The sequence below is a fragment of the Cnephaeus nilssonii genome (assembly GCF_951640355.1).
Source record: "Cnephaeus nilssonii genome assembly, chromosome: 4".
Lineage (NCBI taxonomy): Eukaryota > Metazoa > Chordata > Mammalia > Chiroptera > Vespertilionidae > Cnephaeus > Cnephaeus nilssonii.
The window spans coordinates 69,295,544-69,319,923 of NC_137075.1; the positions used below are offsets into that span (position 1 = coordinate 69,295,544).

At 44.3% G+C, this 24,380-nt stretch overlaps 1 protein-coding gene across 1 annotated transcript in view; it reads right to left on the reverse strand.

Annotated features, from left to right (window-relative positions):
- Positions 1–23,945, reverse strand: part of PYGL (glycogen phosphorylase L) — a 38,366-nt gene extending 14,421 nt beyond the window's left edge. The window contains exons 1-7 of the mRNA XM_079769895.1: positions 23,478–23,945; positions 17,322–17,423; positions 14,525–14,603; positions 12,029–12,132; positions 4,437–4,568; positions 1,242–1,353; positions 731–813 (exon numbers count right to left, since the gene is read on the reverse strand). Coding sequence (XP_079626021.1) covers positions 731–813; positions 1,242–1,353; positions 4,437–4,568; positions 12,029–12,132; positions 14,525–14,603; positions 17,322–17,423; positions 23,478–23,720 — 855 coding nt within the window. The 5' untranslated portion in view covers positions 23,721–23,945. The remainder of the gene's footprint in view (positions 1–730; positions 814–1,241; positions 1,354–4,436; positions 4,569–12,028; positions 12,133–14,524; positions 14,604–17,321; positions 17,424–23,477) is intronic.
- Positions 23,946–24,380: the final 435 nt, after the last annotated feature.

Consider the following 24,380-nt stretch of genomic DNA (forward strand, 5'->3'; position numbering starts at 1 on the left):
CATTTATGTCCTGGTCCCCAAATAGTTGTTTTGTGCCATCACTGTTGAGCAGAGTACTAATTTGGTTGCTTCTGAGATTATTATTTTTAAAATAAAAATCATTACAGCTTCAAGAAAATGATTTTACCCATGTAGAAGTTAGAGCTAAGTATCTTTAAATCAAATAAGAATCCACAGCAGTCACCTAAGATCCAGTTCCAAGTGTTTGCTTGCTTGCTTATTTTTTTAGCTAAGCTGTTCTTAATGTAAAATTAGGAAAAAGTTTAAAGAGATGAATAAATTGCATAAACAAGTGTTTGCTCCTGGGTCAGCTCCGAGGTCCATGACCCCACTTCACTGGGGTCAGAGGGCCGGGAGAGCCCCAACATTAGGGGAAGAGGCCAGGCAGGAAACCTCCAGGGACTCTGATGTGGTTGAAATTTCTGTTTGGAAAGCAAGCAGTGTTTCAACTAATCTTTTATATCCAGGTCTGTTTTGAAATACATGCACAGAACTTCCAATCAGTCATGGGGTCCCTGATCAAGGGCAAAATACCAATTCTGGCTTCACACATTGCACACATTTGTTTTCCTTACTGGGATGGGAAGGGACGTCTAGACAATTCCGACGGAGATTATTTTGCATTGAAGACGTAAAATCAATATCAAAGCCCTTTACGAGGGCTACTGAACAGGTGCTTCCAAAATAAGCTGCTTCTGTTTCCACCAAGAAAGCAAGGGGGCTCACTCACATTATCGTTGGGGTAGAGGACCCGGGAGATGTTCTCGGCCAGATTTCGGTCCAGCACGGCCTGAATGTAGTCTCCAACGTTAACTGAGTGGAACAATAATAAAATGAATAAATAGACAAGCCAGCCTCTATTATCAAAGGCCCTTGATCTCACCTGATGTTTGCTGTGTATCATGCGGGATTTCTAAAACTCCTAAAAATCCAAAAGGATTTCAATAAACCTTTATGCTGTGATCCATGAGAGTCTAAGAAGGCCAGACTTTAAAAATCTTCCCCATACCTGCTCCTCCACAGGGCTGGCTTAGTCACTGAAAAAAATTCAGATCAGAAACTCAAGGCTTTCTCTCTCAAGCTCAATTTGGTTCCAACTGGCAACCATCAAAAAGAAACCTCGTGTCCTAGACCCCAAGATCCTTGCTTTGTGCCATCTTCCTAGAGCAGAGTACTCACTTGCTTCTAAAATAAAAAAAATAAGCACACACACAAAGGAACGGAGCCCATGCTGTACTCACAGTCTTGGAGGTTAAAGTCATTGGGCGCCCGAGCAGACCAGAGGCGCATGGTGTTGACGGTGTTATTCATATACCCAGGCACTGGGGTGTCATACGGCAGGGCCAGGACCACCTGTGGGATTAAACCAAAGTAGTTGCTCTCTGCTTCCCAACTGTGATGACGTAGATTGAACAATGGGCTGGGAGATGGCAACTGGAATTCTGTTCCTGGCTCTATCACTAACTCAAATTGTGTGAGGCCTAAACCAAGACAAGGGTCCTAGGGCTGGGCCAGGGCTGGGGACAGTATTAGGGGCCCTTGTGGATTCTCCTCCCATTGGAACAATCTGGAAGGCTGGAACCATCCAGACCCATGGCCCTCGGTGTCATTTCCATGTTGACTTCTCTTGGTGTCCCTTGCCTTGATCTGAGTACAGATCTTTTATGTTTCAGATCAAGCCACGGCTCTAAGAATAATAAATTATGAAGTGTAAACGAAGTGACAGATGTGACTCTGTACCCATTAAAAAACAGTAATCAGGGTAAGTTTAGTGTAGGTTATTCCATGACCTGATTTCGAATATGGTAAAAATCAATGAAATAGGAAATTTATGAAGACAGGTTACATATGATGTTTAAAATGCTATGCTAGGTTTTTCCAAGTTGCATGAAGAAGTTCTTTTAGTGATCTGACAAAGCAGCTGCTAATTAGCTGAGATGGGTCTAAGAAGTAAGCTTTGGAAAATCTAGCTCAATCTTTGTGACAGTCATTGAAATAGAGAAGGACAGGGAGATGAACTGTGTTTCATGTGAATTAAAAATTTATTGGGAAAAGATTCATTTCTATTACCTGCCTTATCAGAGTCAAGCTCTAAGGGAGAGGAATGACAGGTTAATTGAATGGGAGGATGCTATAGATCATTTAGTGCAATCCACTTGTTTGGACTTGAGTAGAATGAGGTTGAGAGAGAAGTGACTTGTCCAAGGTCACAGTCAGTGGTAGGGTTGAAATGCAAACACAAATCTCTTTAATTGAGTCTGATGAATTATGAATGAATGAAGCATGACAGCCTGTATCAATCAATCATACATATTCAGTCACACTTTCATGAACGCCATGACCTCGAGGAATAAATCCCTCTCCTCTGAGTATCTTTCACTAGGCAATAAAGATCTCTGGTGACCTTTAAAGCAAGCTGCGATCAATCAGGAAAAGTTGTTTACAGAGTGGGGTGAGTCTGGGTTCAAACACGACTTGTCTTTCTGACCCTTGAGGCATAGCTGAGGCAGCTGAGGCAGCGGATGCCCCTTGAGAGAACTTCAGGCAGAGCCGTCACCCCTGAGCTCCAACGCAGGCCGGGCTTTCTCTGGGATGCTACCATCGTGGCGAACAAGAGCTGGGACTCCTCTCACGAGCAGTCCTGAACCTCAGGCGCCATCAGCCTGGCCACCTGCTCAGAGCTGCACTGCTGTCTGAGGCTCTTCCAGAAAACCCCTCTTCTTTCCCCCTTTATTCTTCTAAGGTGTCACACGTCCTTCTGCTTGCCCCCCCCCTCCTTTTTATCTCTCACAGGCATTTCCCCAATATATCGCGTACACTTCTAATTCTCTCTAGGTCTGCTTCCCGGAGGACCTGAACTGACACAAGAGTGAACTGCTCAGCTCACTGGCAGCTGCGCACAGCATGCGCGCTCTGGGTCTGCCTCATGCTCTCTGACCCTTCCAGCTCCAAATCGGGCTGACCAGTGATGGCGTGCACGAATGCACAAAGTTCTGCACTGCGTGGGTCACTCACCTTATATCACATCTGCCCCATCACCTTGCCTTTGTGGGCACAGAAAACCCACCCTCCCTAGTTACATTTCTGGATGTATTATGAAAATGTCCAGAGTTGCTTTGTAAACACAAGGTAGCTCAACAGCGGGGCCTGCAGTGCAAACAGGCGATTCCAGGTTTGATTGTGTAAAACGGCACATAATTAAATAGATCAGAAGTTTAATTCCAAATACATGTAGGAATTCTTTGGATATATTAACAAGTTATTTGTTTGCAGCTCTCCGGATCATATTCATAACCAATTGCAACTTAGCTTGTTGTCTGTTTAGCCGAAATATAAAAAAGAGACTATCTTAAAAATCACAGTATTAGTTTATTCCCTGTATCATTGGGAAGCTACCTATTTTTAGCTCCTAATCTGTTATTTCATAGGCTGAATAAATTCATGTTTAGGTAGGAAAACCCTTTTTAAAAAGTATTATTTTTCTGTACTATGACTAGCTCTACATGAATTAGCAGAATAGACCATCAGTTTAAAAAGTCAGCTGCAACATGCATCTAGGTGTTTCTGAGACAAAATGAAGCCTTTATTCATGGAGAATAACCCACAACCAACAATATTAATATTACAATACTGAATTTCACTCCCAATTTTGATATATAAGAAAAACATTTACTTGATCTTTACCATTTTTCTTTAAGCTTTTAAAGAATAACCAGTGATACATTTTCTCCAGCCTGAGGCCATATGAGTTAAATATCTCCAATGACTGGACAGTCCAGCGGTTAATAAAGGCTATTTATCAGGAAGTATGAAGAAGCAAGGCACAACCCACCACTGGGGGTGCTAAAAACGGAGCTGTTCAGTGACAGGGTAACACTCAAATCCAGTGGCCATGAAGTCAGTGCACTTGGTTGACACCAGCATTTTTCTCTAGGAGTGATTTGGCACAAAATAACCGAGGACATTTTGCAATATTTTTGACTTTGCAAGGCATAGGAACTTTGGCAATTCTTCGAATTATTACTTCAGTTTGAAAATATTTACCCCTGAGAAGTTGTAAGTAAATAAGGTACAAGTCACGGTGGGGTGAAGAAGGACATGGACATGTACTCCATCTTGGTATCGACCACTTTATATAAAACTGGAGAGCTAAATATACTGGGATTACAGAATTGATTAGCCTCTGGTAACGCTGATTGCAAAACGACCTGGAGAATCACTTGACCTTGAGGAAGTCACTTATCTCTTGGCCTCAGCTCCCTTGTCTCCGAAATGAGTGGGTTGCACTAAGAGGAGCCACACATTTATTTATAAGAATATACTCTATTATTCAATGCACACCATACTATACTCAACGTCATATGCATGTTGTACTCCATGCTACATATTCCCTGTGCTGTACTACACAAAACGCTAAAGGTGAGGACACTGCATACCTGGGTGTCGATCCACTTGATCCCCGAGTTGCTGTGCTCTACTCTCCCGTAGAAGTGCACAGGCAGCATGAACTCAGGGCGGGCCTTCTCCCAGGGGTTTCCATGCCGAAGCCAGTCGTCTGCCTCTTCTACCTGCAAGAAGGATGTGGCTTAGAATGTATTTCTTAGGAGATGGGGACCTAGCCGTTTCCATTCGATCAGATGAAAAACATCTTTAACTGAATCAACTTGAGAGGATTGTTTTGGAAAGAAGAGTGTTGGTTCTCCTTGTCGATCTAGATTCAAGTCTTACAGCCTAAATCAACAACAACAATATTTGCTGATACTGCTCTAAATGTGTCATAGATATTACTGCACTTAATCTTCATAGCAACCCTATATAGGAGGAAACTATGATTCCTTTTTTTAAAGATGAGAAAATTGTAACTTGCTCAAAGTTGTACAGATAGTACATGGTATAGTTAAAATTTGACCTTAGGTCTGTGTGTACTAGAGCCTGTGTCTTAACATTGGTGAAGACAATTGTCTAGGTTGAGTGAAAGAGAGAGGCCCTCCAGGGATGCTCACAGTTGGATACCTCAGCCTGATGGGTCCTACATGATGGTTTCAGTCAAGATTCTTGTGCCTACAGTGCACAGACTCAGTTAAGAAATGCTCCCAATAGAAAGCTCCCTTAATAAAGCTGATTTCAGCATAGCACAGAAGACGTACATTTTGTTGTCTTTGTTTAATTTAATCCTTATATAATTTTGATCTAATAATGATTATTTGTTATGGCTTATTTTGAAAATAACATATACTTAGAGGTAAGGAATTAATTTTATTGGCAATTTCAATTTTTTACCATCTATTTATGTTACCTGTAACAAAATATTTTCTATAATTTGTATTTAGGGTATAATAAACATCAAATGAATTTTGGTTTGCAATAAACAAACAAAAACATCAAGAACAACAATAACCATACTTGGGGGAATGTATTTTTACTGTAAAGATATTATTTGTGAAATGTTTAAAATATTGCATATATTTTTAATATATATATATTTTTGATTGATTTCAGAGAAGAATGGAGAGGGAAAGAGAGATAGAAACATCAATGATGAGAGAGAATCATTGATTGGCTGCCTCCTGCACACCCACACTGGGGATCGAGCCTACAACCCAAGCATGTGCCCTGACCCGAACTGTGACCTCCTAGTTCATAGGTTGACTTTCAACCACTGAGCCACGCCGGCCAGGCTTGCATATATTTTTTAAAAATGGAATTGTGTTCTGACAAGAAGGGGGTGGGAGAAAGGCACTGTTTTTTTTTTTTTTAGTACAAAGCACCCTTGTGGATGAGATTAGAACATGGTGATTTACTCAGCTTTAGTTTAAGATGATATTGTTTATGAATTAGGATACATTATGGTTGGGTGCCTCATGATCACCTAAATATGAGTTCAATGCCTGCCTCCCCCCCCCCCCCCCGCACAACGTGAAGGGAGAAGCAAACACAGCGACTGTTTTTTGAGATATAAAACAAAATATTAATGTCAACAGCCAGATAAGCAAACACACATTCATTTATTCAAACAAGAAAGCCAGTAAGCCACCCATGAATGTTAACTACCAGCATAATGAAGAATGAAAAGGGGACTCAGAGAAGCAACATCCTTAGGTAGAAGGTCTGGGAGTGAGACAGCTGCGGGAGGCAGGAGGAAGCCCAGGGAAGGCTGGAGCTGGATTTGAGCTAATGGGCCAGTGGCCTCTTGTTAAAATGCAGGTTCTCAGTCAATCTGAGGTAGAGGCTGAAATTCTGCATTTTTAACAATTCCCCAGGGGCTGTGTGGTACAGGAGCTAGATGGTGATACAAAGTCAGTAACAATTCCCCAGGGGCTGTGTGGTACAGGAGCTAGATGGTGATACATATCAGAATTTAGGTTTCCACTATCCCAGTAATAAAGGGATTGAACCATTAAATTAAAATTTAACAAGAAAACAACTGAATTTTATCAGCTGATAATGTGTTAATAACTAGGACTCTAAGACAAATACATGAGGATATCCAGAAAGGATCAAAACATCCTAACTTACAAAACACTCTATGCTGCACGTAGGCAGGGGCAGGTTTGGGGTTTTCAAACACGGGGCAACGCGCACACTGCTTCTTGTAACAAACAGGGAAGGACTGAACCGGAAGGCCCGCTTGCCTCATTTCTGCACTCAGGACAGTTGTAAAACACACCTGAAGGTCTGATATGAAACAGGAAGAAGATGAGGCAGGAACAAGTTCTCCTTTTAAAAACCAAATGCCTAGAAGAACTGACCGCACATCTTCTGTTGAGAAATGCAGCAGGAACACAATGTCCTGTCCTTAGCAGCTGGGATGCTACCAGAGGAGAGGATGGGCTCTCAGTGTCCCACCAGCATCCTGAGGAAGTCAGAGGTTGCCCTCACTCTCTGTGACAAGGGGCTAGTCCGCTGGCTACTCTTTTTTTTTTAAATTTCTTTATTGATTAAGGTATTACATATGTGTCCTTATCACCCCATTGCCGCCCCCCCCCCCCCCCCCGCCCCAAACTGATGAACAAAAACAGATCCAGAGACAGAGAAGCATCAATCAGACCGCTGGCTATTCTTAATGCCACCCAATGCTGGTCTTGTTTTTCCCTGCCAAATAATGGCTGGTTTTAATCTCACTGGGTTAATGAGTTCTGCAGGGGAACAGACCTGAAGCTTGCTGTTCTTTATTTTTAGTCTCCTTCTGCTTCAGTAAGGAATCAATGGACAGTGCCCTCAATTTTACAAAGCTTGTTTTCAAGGTAAATTGAAAAAAAACAACCACACAGGTATTTCATAACCACAAACTGGTCTGAACAGATCAGAGGAGAAAGAAAGAACTGCCCCCTCCCCCCGGCCCACACACACACACACATGCTGCTCTCACTAAATCCACAGAAGCTGCTGGATGGTGATAAACCTCTTCTCTACCTTGCTTCCCCCACCCCCAATGAATCAACAAAGTGGCCTGTAAATTTAGACTGCCATGTAGCCATTGCTCCCTGAATGCACTAACATGCTGAGCCATTTGAAGATGGGAGAAGAGCTTTCATTCACATCCAAGTGGGCTGTGGGACCTGGACATCCCAGATGAAAGAGCTGAGGCAAAGCCCGAATGGCTCCGTGGAGTAAGGAGCAGTGGGCCCGTCCGGGTGGGGCGGCAGCCTGGACTTGGCACCTCCCTGGAGGAATTACTCAATGCCATCGGTGTTCCAGCCAGTGTGGAAGCAGAGGTCAGCTCAGGGGGCTCTGTCAGTGACTGAATTCTAAGAAATGCTTTCCCTCACTGTGGGATACACAGGACATGAAGAACCAGTGAGCAAACATCAGGAGTAGTCAACAGACGATGCTTCCTTAAATATGTTTTTAAAAATTGATTTCAGTGAGAGGAAGGAAAAGGGAGGAGAGGGAGAGGGAAACATCAATGATGAGAGAGAATAATTGATCGGCTGCTTCCTGCACACCCTTACTGGGGATGGAGCCCACAACCCGGGCTTGTGCCCTGACCAACGATCGAACCGTGACCTCCTGGTTCATTGGTCCACGCTCAACCACTGAGCCATGCTGGCCTGGCAACAAACTATGCTTTTTGATAGTACAAAGAATTGAAAAACCTTTCTGGGAATGCCAAGAATTCACCAATGGTAACTAAAACACTGCCAGGTAATGGAATTTTTGCATGACTAATTATTGCAGGCTTGGCACAGGTTCCAAGAGAGAAGGGTCCAGCAGACACTGTTTGGTTCAACTCCAGGACACCTACTGTGAGTGCCTTTCTACTCAGAGCTTTGCTGTGTAACTGTTAAACTTACCGTGAGGTTGTTGTAATAATCTTTCCCCTCTTCCTCCCAGAGGCCAATTATTTTCCTAGAGGTCTATTACTGATCACCATTAGAGTTGAAGGTAAGTCAAGAATTTTAGCAATAAAATTATTTCCCTTATGGGGGTTCAAAATGAACACCCCATTACTGCAAATCTTCCTGGAAATAGACTTCAAAAATTAAAAGTCCATCAACCTTTAAAAATGTTCCCAGCCTGCATAATGTTCAGTCTTCTCTGTATATGCCATTGTAAGAGCAAGGATGTATCTGGTGTAAGTGGGGGTGTGACCAAACCCTGAAATGGCATGCTGGCTGCTTTCCTGGAAGAGACTTTTTGTTTTTTATGGAAATGGTTTCTTTGTGGTATGATGTATCTCATGTTTGCTCTCTAAAATCCCATCCCGGTAAATGGATGTGGCAAATGAAATTATGTGTGCTTCTGACTCGATTTCAAGTCATAATAAAAGAAGTGGTGATGACTAGTGAGGCTAGCTTTGGAGACTAGCAGAAGCCATCTGGTCTCTCTTTTTTTCTTTAAGAATCCTGGACAGCATATAATTCCTGGGTCTGATAGGAGAGATCAGTACTTCCTTGGTATGATAGGAGAGAAAGGGATGGTGTCTTGGATAAAGACCATTTAAAAAGGTAGTAGGTGTGATTAATGGTGACCTTTCATAAACTTCTGAGGAAACAGCACTGAAAAAGATTTTTTTTTTTGAGACTGAGTTGCTGAGTTTCTTTTAAACATGTTACAGGAGAATAGTTAAAAGATAAGAAATGGAATCCTTAAGCATTCTGGGCTATAGTGAGTACCATACAGGATACTTTCAAAGAGAATGGATGCAATCAATTGGTTGAGTTGTGTCAAAACGTTAGTCATACTGGAGATGCCGGCTTAGTTAGCTAAGCTTCTCACCATGTAACTCTAGATCAGTGATGGGCAACCTTTTGAGCTTGGTGTGTCAAACTTCGCCAAAAAACTGAGCATAACTCGGGTAGTGTGTCACTTTGAGGAAAAAACATTATTTCGCAAATGTTTCATCCTCAGGAGCAGCAAATGTTTCATCCTCGGCATGCGGCCACCTCAGCGGCCGCGTGTCATCAGAAATGGCTATGCGTGTCAGTGCTGACGCGCGTGTCATAGGTTCGCCATCACTGCTCTAGATTATTGTATTGGGAAAAGGAACCGATTATATTGTTTTTATAGCTTTTTATGACTCTAAAATACACACTTCTTATGGACTATGAGACATGTAGAAGTGTAAACAGAAGGCAGTAAGAGTCACCTGTAATCCTATCTCCCAGAGATAATTACTATTGAAGCTTTAACATATATTTTTCTAGCTCTATCTTTCTGGCTGCCTTTGGATAGTTGAGTTCATACCATCCACATGATTCCGTGTCTCCTTTTATCAACTAACATAATTTCCCATTTCATTAAAATCAATAAAAATATATTAATGGCTCCACTATTTTATCATATAATAGCACAATTTATTAAACAATCATCCTTTTCTTATAAAAAGTTAACATTTTATTGAATGCCTATTTGTGTGCTGGACATTTTACATATTTTCATAATAATTATGTGAAGCTGGTATCTCTGTATTGAAGATGAAAAAAACTGAGGCTCAGAGAAGTTGGGTAACCTAACCAAGCAACAGATCTTGTAACGGTAATGAGTTGCAATTAGGCCTCAAATTAGAAATTAAATCTCAAATTAGGGCCCAAAAGCTTTTTCCTACACAATGCTGCCTCCTAATTTATTTAGAAGTAGATGAAGATACACCAGTTAGCAGCAAAATTTGAAAGCATAATGTTAGAGAGTGGGAATTTTTGAGCACTCCAGAGAGGCCGTGGACCATGCCCCAGATAGAGTTGTCAGTGCTGACACCAGGCCAGGCCTTGAGATATGGTCTCATGGCCCTTTCCCAGCTGCAACTCACAAAATAGCCTTGCAAGATAGAACACTATCAGCTTTCTGAAGAACAGGATGACCCTGTGAATAACATGGTCGTCAATGGCATGACCCTGACGTTGCTTAGGAAAAACTGTTTTGTCTTGGGTTGCTTGCTCTGCAAAAACAGGATGTGGTTAATGTGCTTAAAAATGGTCCTGCACAAAGGGTCGGGGCTGCTCTCTGGACTCCCTGTGTGGAGATAGGCAGAGCAGTCACCGGCCGGCTATTAAAGGCTTCCTAAATTTTAATTTGGTCTGGACTCCAGTGGTCTTTCACTCACGTTCACTCCTCAACAATATCTTTTAATATGTTCCCAATATTCTCCTTCTGAGACTTTTTCCTTGGTGCATTCTCTCCTCATACCAAATCTTTTAGGTCCTTCCTTCCTCCGCCCAGTGTGTGTCCAAATACTGAGAGAAGGGAAAGAGGATGGCGGCAGGGAACACTAAGCTTACTATCCTTCCTCGCTCCTGGGATCAGCTCCATCTTAGGTCCCTACATCCAATCCCTGAGCACGCTGCCCTCAGACTGACTCTTGGATGCAGGGGAGGGGCTTAAAGAACTCAGGCTTTATGGAAAACGAATCCAGTATCTTGTTGTCAGTGGTGTATGTATGTGGGACAAAGGTAGGGTGACAGAAAGCCTAAATCACATTTAGCATCAGGGAAAACTGTCCACACTAGGGCTCATTGTAGACTCAAAGAGTTCCCAAAGACTGAGAAATGAATTCCTAAGAACCTGGTTTGGTTATATAAAAGTAAACTAGAGTCATTTGTATGGCTTGGTTACTGTTTGTGCAAATCTCCAGAGTCCTGTAATGATACATATTGAATATGTGCCAGATTTATTTGATAAAACATCTAACAAGATTACCTGCTTTCATCTTATTAAAACACTATAGGCCCGGTGCATGAAATTTGTGCACTGGCGGGGGGTGGGGGGGAGTCCCCCAGCCTGGCCTGTGCCCTCTCACATTGTGGGAACCCCGTGATCAATCGCCCCAAAGAGGTAGGCCCTGCCCACCCATCCAGGGCTCCTCGATGAATTGCCCCAAAGAGGTAGGCTGGAGCCGCGGGACCCGCCTCCACGCCATGCATGCAGCTTCAAGCCCCCGCTCACCAGCATGCACAGGATGAGCTCACAGCCTCAGCCTCCTGGTGATCGCTTGTTACTGCGTGAGGGCCATATAGGCTTTTATTAATAAGATTAGAATCCTGAGTTTATGTATCTTGTAAATAGGCATGTTAAGGAGGACAAGACTGAGTGTAGAAAAGAATACTGACACTGGACCTGGAAACCTAGGGGCAGACCCATGTTTTCCAGCAGTGTGATCTGAGGGAACTCCATTTATTCAGAGCCTCAGTTTTCTCACCTATAAAATGGCAACATGTATCCTACCATGAAAGGTTATTGGGAGAGATCATAAGTCAAAAGACGTGCCCCTCCATTGTGGATGCTGCAGAGAATGAACGTCACACATTGGAGGTGGCCCACACCCAGAGAGTCAGTGATAAATATTTTCAGAGCCCTCGTGAGCCAGGCACTGCATACGATGCAAAGGGTCTGGCGGTGAATGATACTAGCAGCCTCTCTGCTCTTAGGGAACTTACATCCCCAAGGAGGGAGACTGACAGTATTCACTGATGTCAACCAAACACAAGGGAAATTAGTGAAGTTCCACGGTAAATATCTGGAAATTATAAATCATCTAGAACACTATGAAGATGTATTTTAATGAAAATTTTTAAAAAGATGGCTCGCATACCTGCCATCCATCTCGTATCTTCTGATTGAAGATCCCATATTCGTATCGAATGCCATATCCGTAGGCTGCAAGTCCCAGGGTTGCCATGGAATCCAAGAAGCAGGCTACACCAATCAAAACACAAGCAAAAGGCAGAGACACAGGTTAGTTACATCTGCAGGTCTTTCACTAAAAGACATGACAGCCACGAAATATTTTTCTATGAGAAACCACATTTGTATTTTAAAGCACAGAGACTATGGCATAACGAGGGTTACTATTTTAAGTAACATTTTTTAAAATTATAAAATGAGTATTATAGAAAACTTAGAAAATATAAAAATGTGTAAAGAAAACAAGCGTCATTTATTAGCTCGCCATTTAGAAATAACCAGTGTGTACAGGTTGGCATTTCATTTGAGAACAGGAAGCCGGCCTGCATGAGATATGTCCATTATGTGTCCGTCTCTCACACTGCGCTTTCTAAGGGAAGCCATCTCCATCGCTCCCTGCTTGAAAAGACAGCCCCAGGAGAGGATAGTTTGCCTGTGGCCACCTGACGGAGTGGCAGACCCTCTTTCTGGGTAATGGAGTTCCGATGTTGTTTAGATGTTACAGGGAGGCTGGACTAGAAGTGAATCTTGCTTGTCTAGTCTAAGCCTCTAAGCCAATCACAGTAATTCTATTTCCTTCTATTGGTTTTGATATGACTGTGCAATGACATTCAATCCAATGAGAGGTACCAGGAAGTCTTCTGGGTGCACTGAATGGTTTTCCTTGCTGCTGACATCGCTGTTTTTGTTTGTTTGTTTGTTTTGTTTGTTTTTCCATGGGGGGAAGCCAAAAGCACCACAGAGACCCAGAGTCCTGACAGAACTACACTACTGAATAAACTAACTTGGAATGGCCCAACCTCTGGACTTCTTGTTCTGTGATAACACATGGCCTTGTTGGCTGAACCACTTTTTTTAGTAGTTTTTTTGGGTCACTTGCCATCAAGAGCATTGATGACAGAGCACCTGATCCAGAGCAGCCAATCAGCATGCTGGGGAGGGATCTAGCCGGTGGCCAGGTATAACATGAGGGATTACTCTAATAGGATTTGGAAGTTTGTGTAAAATGAAGAGATTTTGGAATCATTTCTCAAAGAGGAGAATCAATAGATACTTATTTTTCATAGAGAATAATCTGATACATACATGTGTGGTGGTATACTTTTATTATTAAATTTAAGTTTCACAAGTAATATACTAATATATCCTCCTTGTAAAATATTAAAATGTTACAGATAGGACTAGCATCCACTATGATCCTGACCCCCAATTCGGCCCTCCTCTCTAAGGAGGATTATAAGGAGCAGTTTACCATTTTAAATTTCAGACTTTTCTATGGATTTATATACATATACACTCACAGGACATATTAGTTTTTTAAAAACATAAATAATAGCATGCTGTATGCCTTTTAATGCAAATTGATTCCCTCCCCATCCCCAGAGGTCTATCCAGGGCATTACATATGCATCAGTTTTATTTATTTTTGGTTGCTGTATATTATTCTATAATATGGACTGTTCCACTACTTATTTACCTATTTTCCTATTGATGGACTCTGGCTTATTTCTAGTAGTTTGCTCTTACAAACAATGCTGTAACAATTTTTTTTCACATGTTTCCTTGTGCACCTGATTTTATTTTTTACAGCAGATATCAGGAAGTAGAATTGCTTGGTCACAGGGATATATATTTTTAACTTAATGGAGTTGCAAATGTACTTTATTTGTTGAAAAACTATTTCCTGAATAAAGCAAAGAAGCATCCATATAAAAAATTTTAAGTAACTAAATCATACCAATACTACAAGTGTATCTTTACCTACTAGTCCAGTGATGGGCAATCTTTTGAGCTTGGTGTGTCAAACTTCGCCAAAAAACTGAGCATAACTCGGGTAGTGTGTCACTTTGAGGAAAAAACTAACTCTAAGACTCTAGTCGCAAATGTTTCATCCTCAAGAGCAGCAAATGTTTCATCCTCGGCATGCGGCCACGTGTCATCAGAAATGGCTACGCGTGTCAGTGCTGACTCGCGTGTCATAGGTTCGCCATCACTGTACTAGTCAATCAAAAAGCAAACTGACAAGTGTACAAGACAACAATTCAATGGTTCAACAACTTAGGTCATACCACACAAGTATGTGAATTGACAGCTGTGAACATAACCGCAGAGTAAAGAGGCCACTTTGGAAACCCTTACATACACAGGAAGGATCTGGTTAACCTTAAGGTTTTAAACAATGTCTCCAAGGGTTTTAAGCAATATCTCTTTTGTTCAAGTTCCCTTCTCTGCTGCTTATATAGAACTGATCAAACCACAGTGCAAACTGAAAAACAAATACTAGTACATCTGTAACCAGGTCACACCCTGCACTTCTCCTAGGAAGCCTGTTCGGTGGTCATACATGGCATTGGAGAAGGCATCAACTGGCCAGACACAAAGACACACTAACCATGTCACTTACCAGCAAGCCTCCCAAGACCGCCATTGCCAAGCCCAGCATCTTCTTCGATTTCTTCTAACTCCTCCATATCCAATCCAAGCTGGTGATGAAAGGAAAACATCACTGGATATGGGTACAAATGCAGGCCATTGCAGAGAGAACAATCATTTTCTAAAGCTCTGGGTCAGGTGTGCAGGTTTGTCTGGGTATTCAATGGTGTCAGCTCCCGTGCAGTGTACTCTGGCATCCATGCCCACTGCAGATGCTGGTGACTGCAAATGCAAACTGTACGAGATGGCATAGCAGCGGCCTGTAGAGACGTGTGGGCTCTCAGCGTCCATTACTGACTCTGTTACTTCCCTGGACAAGCTACTCAATCTCTCTAGGCCTCACTTCTCTTTTTTAAAAGATAAGTCCTCATTAGATGACAGTATGTACCACATTTAGGGTTGTTGTGAATTAAATGAAATTATACAAACAAATGATTTAGATTATTCCTGGGCAGATATTCCTCAATAAATGTTAACCTATTATAATTTCTTAAGATTCTTTTTTTGTGCAGTCAGAGTAAAACCTAAGAAGTAGTCCAGTACTGAACTGACACTAACTGGGCTGAAGGATTTTAAATATTATCAACAGGTATGAGGTCAGACTTTCCAGGGTGGAGTAAAGTTCATCTTTTCAAGACCACAACATATTTACTCAGTAGGGTCAATGGTTGTTAACCCAAAACCAGTTGGTGAGTCACTGTCCCTGAGACCTGGAGCCAGACTATAGTCAAGGAATCCTCAGCTCTTGCTCAGCAATTTTTAACCGTTTTCATCTTGTGTCACACATAAACTAGCGACTACAATTCTGCGGCACACCAAAAAAATGTATTTTTTGCTGATCTGACAAAAAAAAAAAGGTATAATTTTGATTCATTCATACCCGATGGCTATTGTTGTGTTGGATGTCATCATTTTTTTAATTTGATAATCTAAGGGAAAAAGAGGTCAATGCCCCTGACTAAATAACCATATGTTGCATGTTTTAAAAATTCTTGCAGCACACCAGGTGAAAATCGCTGGTCTGGATGGATGGGGCTAAAATCCTCTACTTCTCTCTAGATTGGATCAAAGGCTGTGGGAGGCTTAGAGGCATTTGTGACCTTGGGGACTGATGCAAATTGATTGCCAGTCAATTCCCTGGGAGCTGCACAGCCAGAGGCCACTGGCACCACTGTGGACTCAAGTCAGAATCCAGGCCTTGGAGACCACTTTGCTCATCTTACAGTGAGGAAATGGGTGGCAGGTAAAATAAAGGGCCTGTCCTCTGTTGACTAGATAATAATTCAGCTCATGCTTAGCTAATGATGGTCTGTTGTGAAATGACTTCATTCTTATCTGAAAGTGAGGCAGTCCATGAAATGAGATGTTATTTAAAATGGAAACATAATTTACACACTTGGAAAGCATATGCAGAAGCAGCAACCATGCTTGAAGTGGATGCCCCAGTTTCCATGGCCATGCACTTGGATCCCCACCTACCCTTATACCAAAAATTGCTTTGTCACACATGTTTTAGTCAGTCAGTCTTCTAAGTGTTCCAAAATGGCTTTGCTTCTGTTCGCTGTTGAAGGGACTTTTAAATTTGCTCCCTGGTGTGACTAGAATTTACTGGGGTCAATGTGCAAGTCAACTGTTAAGGCTAACATTCAGGATTTTTTAAATTCTAAAAATGTAAGTCTAAAGTAGGACATAAACCTTGAGCAAACAGAGATGGGTCACTTCATCCCACCTGGTTATATGCTAGCCAGTGGTCGGCAAACTCATTAGTCAACAGAGCCAAATATCAACAGTACAACGACTGAAATTTCTTTTGAGAGCCAAATTTTTTAAACTTAAATTTCTAATGCCACTTCTTCAAAATAGACTCGCCCAGGCCATGGTATTTTGTGGAAGAGCCACACTCAAGGGGCCAAAGAGCCGCATGTGGCTCGAGAGCCGCAATTCGCCGACCGCGGTGCTAGGCCATGGGAGGTATATTATTTTCAGCTGGTATTAGGGGAAGGCAAGCAAAGAGAAGTGGAGGCAGCTACAATGGTTCTTTCACAGGAAATATTCTACCTAACGCAGGTGAAGGAAACCAGCCTTCAGTGACAAATAGCTGACCACAGGAGGGGACAAGCCATGAATGTGTCTTTGCAAATACCCTTTCCTCCTTCCAACCTCACCCACAAGGGCTATTTGTTTTTGGTATGGAGATCCCTGAAGTTTAGGAGAGAAACAGTTAAATATGCTCATAAAAACAAATTAGATTATTAGGTTTAAGACTTCAGGCTCCTCATTTAAGGGAGAAGTACATTTTACATGTCATTTAGCAATAGGGGAAGTATGCTGATGAAATTTTAAAAGCTTATTATTTTTACATATTGCCTTGATATACAAATAATAGTCACACTTTGATCATTTTTTGAAAGCAGATAGGAGCCTAAAGTAAAGCTTGTGATTCTGACAGCAGAGGTTCACGCACTTTTAAAAGGCTCATTCAGATGTTGAACGCTGTCAGAAGCTATGACTGCAAAAGTAAATTCTCATTAGGCAAAACTAGTTCTCAACTTTGTTTCTCTTAAATCAGAGATCATCAGTAGTTTATATTTCTAATAGTTTGTAACAGCAATGTCTGTAGAAGCAATTTTCACTTTTTTTGGGGGTGAAAATTGGGTTAACAACCATCCTATTTTTTGGGGGGGAGGGGGGCAGGGTACTATATCCCCAACATCCCCAAGGTTTCTTTGAAATTTCTAAATTTCAAAATTTAAAGAGAGAGAATGTACCTGGTAAATGGCCTCATCACAGGCATTTTGCAACCCGAGGTTGATCATGGTGTTCTGTAATGTTCGGCCCATGTAAAATTCCAAAGAAAGGTAATAAACCCTCTGAAAGAAAGGAAAGAGAGGTTACGTTAACTTTATGAGGCCAACCTTACTGGTCAACATAAACACACAAGGTCTAAAGTAAAAAACAAACAGGCAGGATTACTTTGACACAGGTTCAAAAGAAACTCCTATCTACACTAATAAAAGAGAAACATGCAAATTGACCGACCCTCTGCTATGCCCACCATCCAATCAGGAGTATGCAAATTAACCCAACAAAGATGGAAGCAGCTATGGAGCTGGAGCAAGCAGGAGGTTTGGGTTGCCCCTGGCGATGGAAGAAGCCAAGCTTCCTGCCCGCCCTGGCTGCTGCTGAAGGAGTAGCTGAGGGCCTGGGTCGCCAGGGAGCGTGGCCAGCCTGAAAACAGCCCTCAGCCCCTTTCCCAGGCTGGCCACACCCCCATGGGGTGAGGGTCCCTGCTGGGGGGCTTGGCCAGCCTGCAAACACCCATCAGCCCCTCACCCAGGCTGGCCAGGCACCCCAGCAGGACCCCCTACCCTGAAGGGGGTGTGTGGTCAGCCTGAAAACGGCCCTCAGCCCCTTACCCAGGCTGGCCATGTCCCCATGGAGTAAGAGTCTCCGCTGGGGTGTGTGGCCAGCCTGCAAACAGCCATCAGCCCCTCACTCAGGCTGCCCCACACCCCAAGGGAACCTCCACCCTGATCCAGGACACCCTTGAGGGCAAACCAGCCGGCCCCCACCTGTGCACCAGGCCTCTATCTATACTAATAAAAAGGTATGCTAATTAGACTGGGAGACCTTCCAGGAGACCTTCTGGACGTTCTTCTGGACAAAGCCATGGTGGTGGGGCCAAGGTAGAGGTGGTTAGAGGCCAAGAGGGGAGGGCAGCTGTGGGTGTTCAGGCCAGGATGGGATGGCAGTTGTGGGTGATCAGACTGGTGGGGGGCCATTGGGGGTGATCAGGCCGGTGGGGGGGGGGCAGTTGGGGCAAGCAGGCCATCAGTGGGGGTGATCAGGACAGTGGGGGGGGAGTTTGGGGTGAGCAGGCCAGCAGGAGGGCAGTTGGGGGCAAGCAGGCTGGCACGGGGGACAGTTGGGGGTGATCAGGCTGGCGGGGGCATTTGGGGGGAGCAGACTGGCATGCAGAGTGGTTAGGGGCAATCAGGCAGGCAGGCAGGTGAGTGGTTAGGAGCCAGCAGTCCCAGATTGTGAGAGGGATGTCCGACTGCCGGTTTAGGCTTGATCCCTGTAAACTGGCAGTAGGACATCCTTTGAGGGGTCCCAGATTGGAGAGGGTGCAGGTTGGGCTGAGGGACACACACACACCCCCCCACCCCCCCGCATGAATTTTGTGCACCGGGCCATTAGTAGATGTATAAAGCGCTAAATAAAAGCATTACTGAAAACTGGCTTTGGGAAAACCATTTTATATCCTATTTTTGGTAAAGTAGTTCAGTATCTTTTACCCTCAGGGAGAAAAAAATAAACTCATCCAACTAATTGGATTCAATGTTTTGTGTCTCCCCCCTCCCCACCCATTCTGTTCACGAGCCTCATCAATTAAGCATATGTTTTGGGCAAACAGAAGTCAGACTGCCACAGCCCATCAATCATTTGTAAAATATTTAGAGTCAGGTAGGGTTGGCTGTGACTATCTCAAGTCACCCAAGAGATACAAAGATTAACTTCTTCCGTATATACCTGATGGCTAGAAAGTATTCCTCCTTGACTGATTACTGTAAATAATATTACAATCAATTATTTTAGAATTAAATTATTTTAGAAAGCCAGGAACTGGCAATAACAAAAGACTACCCCAGGCCTATTGGTGATTATTATTATTATTATTATTATTATTATTATTTTTTTTTTTTGCAGGGAGCGCACCAACGCAGGCCCTACCACCACGAATTATGCAGTCGAGTTTCCCACCTTTGGGGAAATCGCAGGGGTCCGCACATCCAGAGTGTAACGGATAAGCTTCGCCCTGGGAAAACCACGCCTGTGATCATGGTATCTCCCCTGCCAGGTAAGTATTATTGGTGTTTGTTCCTCATGAAATGGGAAATTTCTCCATAAACTTAGAAACTGCTGTGACATAGTAAAAGCCAGGCAAACACTATCAGAGCGGAGTGAAAGGTACAAAGGTTAGACTTGCCTAACCCTTTAAAGTACAGGTGCAGTTTACTAATTCTCTTTTAAGAAAGAGATCCATGAGCAACTTCATCATCCCCCTTTACAACAGCTTTTTCTCCAACTCAGGTTCCTCTTTTCCCCCCACCAAACACAAAACAATAAAAATCTGTAAATGCATCCATATAAAGTCACCTACAATTTTAGGAACTCCCCCCATTTCTCCATAAAAAAGAACCAAAGAGAAAAGGATTTGGTCAACCCCAAAAAATATAAAAAAAATATATAAATACTTTATATAACGAATGCCTCTTATAACATTTAACTCATTTAAAATATTATATGAAAATGTCAATTTAGAAATTTCACTTTCTCCCACTTTCATTTTATGTAACAATTGAATTCTAAGTCTTCCATATTTAGTGGGTCATCTAACACTGTTGTCCAGAGCACATCATCATTATATTTATCTAGTTGTTTGAATATCTTTAACACTGTCATCAGGGCCCTCATTGGTCTATTGGGTGCCTTTGTGTGAGTTGGGAAAAGGTATCTTTCCTAGGCAGATATATGCCAAAGGGGTGCATGCACCACTCACCCCATGGCTGATGCCCTTGTACACCAGGCCACTGGCTGTGTCACAGGAAAGAGTATTTCAAGCCACAAATACCCATTTTCATAACATCAGAGCAGCTTCCTCTTCTTCATCTTTCTCTACTTTTTCATGATCTCCATAATATAAGCACTATGTACTGCTTTTTACTTTTTAGTGATCTATAAAAAGCTTGCTTACAAATACAGTATATATATATATATATATATCCCACACTTGCAGTTGTGAAGTTATGCCCCCCGAAATGATGACTATATTTGTTAAATTTATTTGTCTCCCTTTTAATGATTCCAAATTAGCATGGACTTAAGACATTTAAAAGTCATAGTAAAGAAAAAAAGTTGCTGCTTAAAATAATTTAGAGAGACTTCATTATAGAACAGACTTAGCAAAGACAGGTACTTAAGGTGATTTTCTAATAAAAATAATTTTTGGAGGGACTTCACTTTATATTTGGGGATATGCAAGACCTTGAAAAATAGATCTCTCCCATCCTCTTAAACATTTATCTCATAATCCTGCTAGTAAAATATACAGCATCTCCAATATAGCTTACAAATTATATGTATACACTACTGTCACTAATAATCATGTATATTTTAGAAAAAAGTGGACATTTTCAAAAAGCAAGCAAAGATAAGAAGAGCTATTTAACAATAACCAGTATTTTAAAAATAATTTAAAGTTTATTCCCAGCATTAAATAGAGGACTTGGGTACTTGTGGGAAGACATGTGGAACAGGTGGCAACAAAACGGAGATTTGCAGGAGAGGCAAGCGTTCAGCATAGAGACACTGGCAAGAAGGGCATTCCAAGCGAAGGGTGCAGGGGGGCAGAGGCCCAGAAGTGGGGAGAACAGGGCATGGATGGGCAGCACATTCAATGGTTTGATGGGAGAACAAGGTAAGTCCAGCAGGGCAGTGGGAGGTAAGATGTGAAGGACAGGTTTACCTGGACCAAGAAGGCTTTAAATGCTTGATTAAGGACTGTGGCAGGCAACGGGAGCCAATGATACCTGAGCAAAGGGCAAGATGTATTGCTTTTGTAAGCTTAATTGAACTACAATGCATAGAATGAGCTGCAACTGCCAACTCAGACACCTCCAGGGGCCAGGCAGAGGAAATACCTGTGTAATGGAGGTCACATAAAACAATGAGGAGCACTGGGCCAAGAACTGGAGTGTACAAGTCCTGCCCAAAGGCACTGACAATTAAATTATGTAAAGGTGTCTCAATGGCCAAATAAAATATATCTGCTAGCCATATTCAGCTGCACGCTGCCAGTGTTACCACTTCTGAGAAGCAAGCCAGCCACTCAGAAGTCTATTTTATAGACCAGTAGCCAGGGCCTCCATTAGGCAGAGAAGTGAGACTTCCAAGAGAGTAATTTCAACAGGACCTACATAAATTGACAGCATTTGGCAACCTGTTGAATGGGGAATACAGGAGGACGTCAAAGGTGACACTAAAGTTTTGTGTCTGGGTAATAGTCAGGATGGCAATGCCATTAAAATTAGAAACACAGAAGATGGGGCAGGGCTGGGAGGGGTAATGAGTTGAGTTTGAGGAAACAGCGATCTAGGTATGTACACCAAGCACTTAGAAGTGTAGGAATGAAGTTTGAAAAAAGGGTTAAGACTACAGACCCAGATTTGGGATTCATCTGCACAGTTGCTAGAGAGTAAGGGGAAGTGGGAGAGGAGCTTGGACACATTGGCTCTAGTCCATGCTCTATGGGGGCAGGGACCTCCTATTTAGGTGAACCGCAGTCATGGTAGACACTTCGCTAACGTGTGGAATGCACCTTGTTCCCTGTTGTATCCCCAGTGTACCACTATCAGAATACCTGGCTTATACCTACACTCAAGTAGGGAAGGAGAGCCCAGTGAAAAAACTACCTAGATAATGAGGACAACTAACTATAAAGTACAAGACAAGCCACTAGAAGAGAAACATACAAGGCCAGATGCTTGGTGCTAAATGCTACAGAAGAGTGTGTGTGGGGAGGGAGATTGGGGTGTGTGTGTGTGTGGGGGGGAGGGGTTTGAGGTCTTAAATATGGCTCATCATCTCACTTTCCAGTTTAAAAACTTTAAAAAAAAATGTCCAATGCTAGGGGGCAGTCCCCTCATGGAAAAAGAAAAGACACAGTAAATATATTTACACACACAGTCTTTTCTAAGGATATATTTTTAGCAATTGCTACTCTGGGATAGATCCCTAGGCCTCTGGAATGAGGAAGAGTTACTTTCCATTTGAAAGTTTTGTTACCATTGCCCTTGCTTATTATGAAAACTTCCTTTCTTTTCCTCCCGGTTGTTTTGGGCACTGTGATTATGGACGAGCCTTTTTCTTTTTCATGCTTTTTACATATTAAAAAATTCCTAATGTATTTCTCACTGCCTTCGGGCTCTATCAGCGGTTCACCTTTTCCAATATGCCTCCTACCAGCTTTTCCAGTTTCTTCTCCCAACACTGACTCACACCCACCTCACCACAGCAGCCAGAGCTGCTCTCCCGCCCTCCCTCTGCACAAGGCAACCCCCTCTCCCCGCTGTCCTCCTCAAGCCTCCCGACCCACTTCCTAGATGGGCCAGGGGGAGCCAGTGTCCCTCTGTGCGCCCCCAAACACCCTAAGTAACCCTCCATCCGGCCCTGCCCAGCGGACAGGGGTGGTCTGTGAACAGCTCTTCTTCAGCAGTTCCCAGGGCAGGTCTTCAAGTTCAGAGCATACCCTGGGCGAAGGCTTCCGTGCTGCAGGAATCAAGAAGTCCGGCAGCGCCACACCCTACTCCTTGGAACCGGGGAGAAGACGGGAGGGGAGGGGAGGGAGGGGGCGGGCACTCTGCCCACCACACTCAGCCAGTTCCTAGGAAAAGCCCCTGACGCCAGGCATCCTCCAAAGGCTCAGCGGGCAGTGAGGCTCCTCCAACGCCTTCGTCCCCCCGTCCCCCACCCCCACCCCCCACCCGCCCCCCAGCGCCTATGACCGTTTGGGGAACTCTAGATACTTGTTTCCCCGGGCAGGGCTTTTGTCCGTTTTCTTCAGGGCCTACAGCCAGGGGCCTACAGCTGTGCTTGGCACTCACAGGAGGCGCCCGGTACCTCTGGATTACATACATGTTGAGGGTAAAAGCTCCAACTTTTGTGTGTGAAATAGTGGTCAGGCGAGGAGGCCTGCGCGTGCGTCCCCCAGGCGGTCCCCGGGGGCGGGCAGCTCCGGGTGGGGCTGGTGGGTGGCGTGAATGGGGGCTGGCCCAGCGCCAGACGGTTCCCAGGGCGGCCCACCCACCGCCCAGACACCTCTGCCCGGACTTCGGGGAGTCCTCCCGGGCCGCCGGCGGTACCTTGGGGCACTTCTCGTAGTAGTACTGCTGCGTGCGGATCCAGCGCCCCACCAGGTGGTCGCGCACCGTGTGCGCCAGCGCGAAGAAGTAGTCGCGGGGGGTGGCCACGTTGCGGTCCTTGACCAGCGTGAAGTGCAGGTGCCGGTTGAAGCCCTTCTTCAGCTCGGCCACGTTCTCCACGCCCACGATGCCGCGGATGCTGATCTGCCGCCGCTTCTCCTGGTCGGTCAGGGGCTTGGCCATGGCGGCGGCGGGCGGCGCGGCGATAGGGACGCGCGGCCGGAGGAGCCCGGCGGCAGGACGCGGGTGGAGGGCGGAGGAGGCTCTCCGGTGTCGCTGCCGCAGCTTTTGAGTCGGAAGAAAGTTCGGGGTCCGCCCCTGGCACGGCACCGCCCCCGCTCCGGGCCGCAGTGGCGGGGGGCAGGGGTGGCGAGGGCCGGCCAGGCCCCTCCCCGGACTCAGGGGCCCCGGTGCGGGCGCGCGCTTGGGGGGCCCCCTGCTGGCGAGAGGCGCGCCCCACGAGCCCGGATGGGGCGGGGCTGGGGGCTGAGGGGCCCCGGAGCGGGCGGAGCCCTCCGGGCTGCTGAAAGTGAGACCTTCGGCGGGTCACGTAGCCACTCGGAGGCTCTTTTCGGGACCTGCGGGATCTGGGAGCGCCTCTGTCCTGCCTCCCCGCCCTGGGCTTTGGGGCACAAGGAGGCTGTCTCTGTGTGAAAGCACGCGGCTGGCACACTTGGGCTGTACAGATGTTTGTTTGCTGAGCCACTGTTATTGCCGTTATTTCTCACCTGGAAGGGGATGCCATGAGCATCGGAAGGGATGTTGGAGGGTCAGTGCGCTTTTACGTCAGTTGTCCCACCGCCCTTGTCAGGCCTTGGCATTGCCCCGTCTTGGATCCCAGAC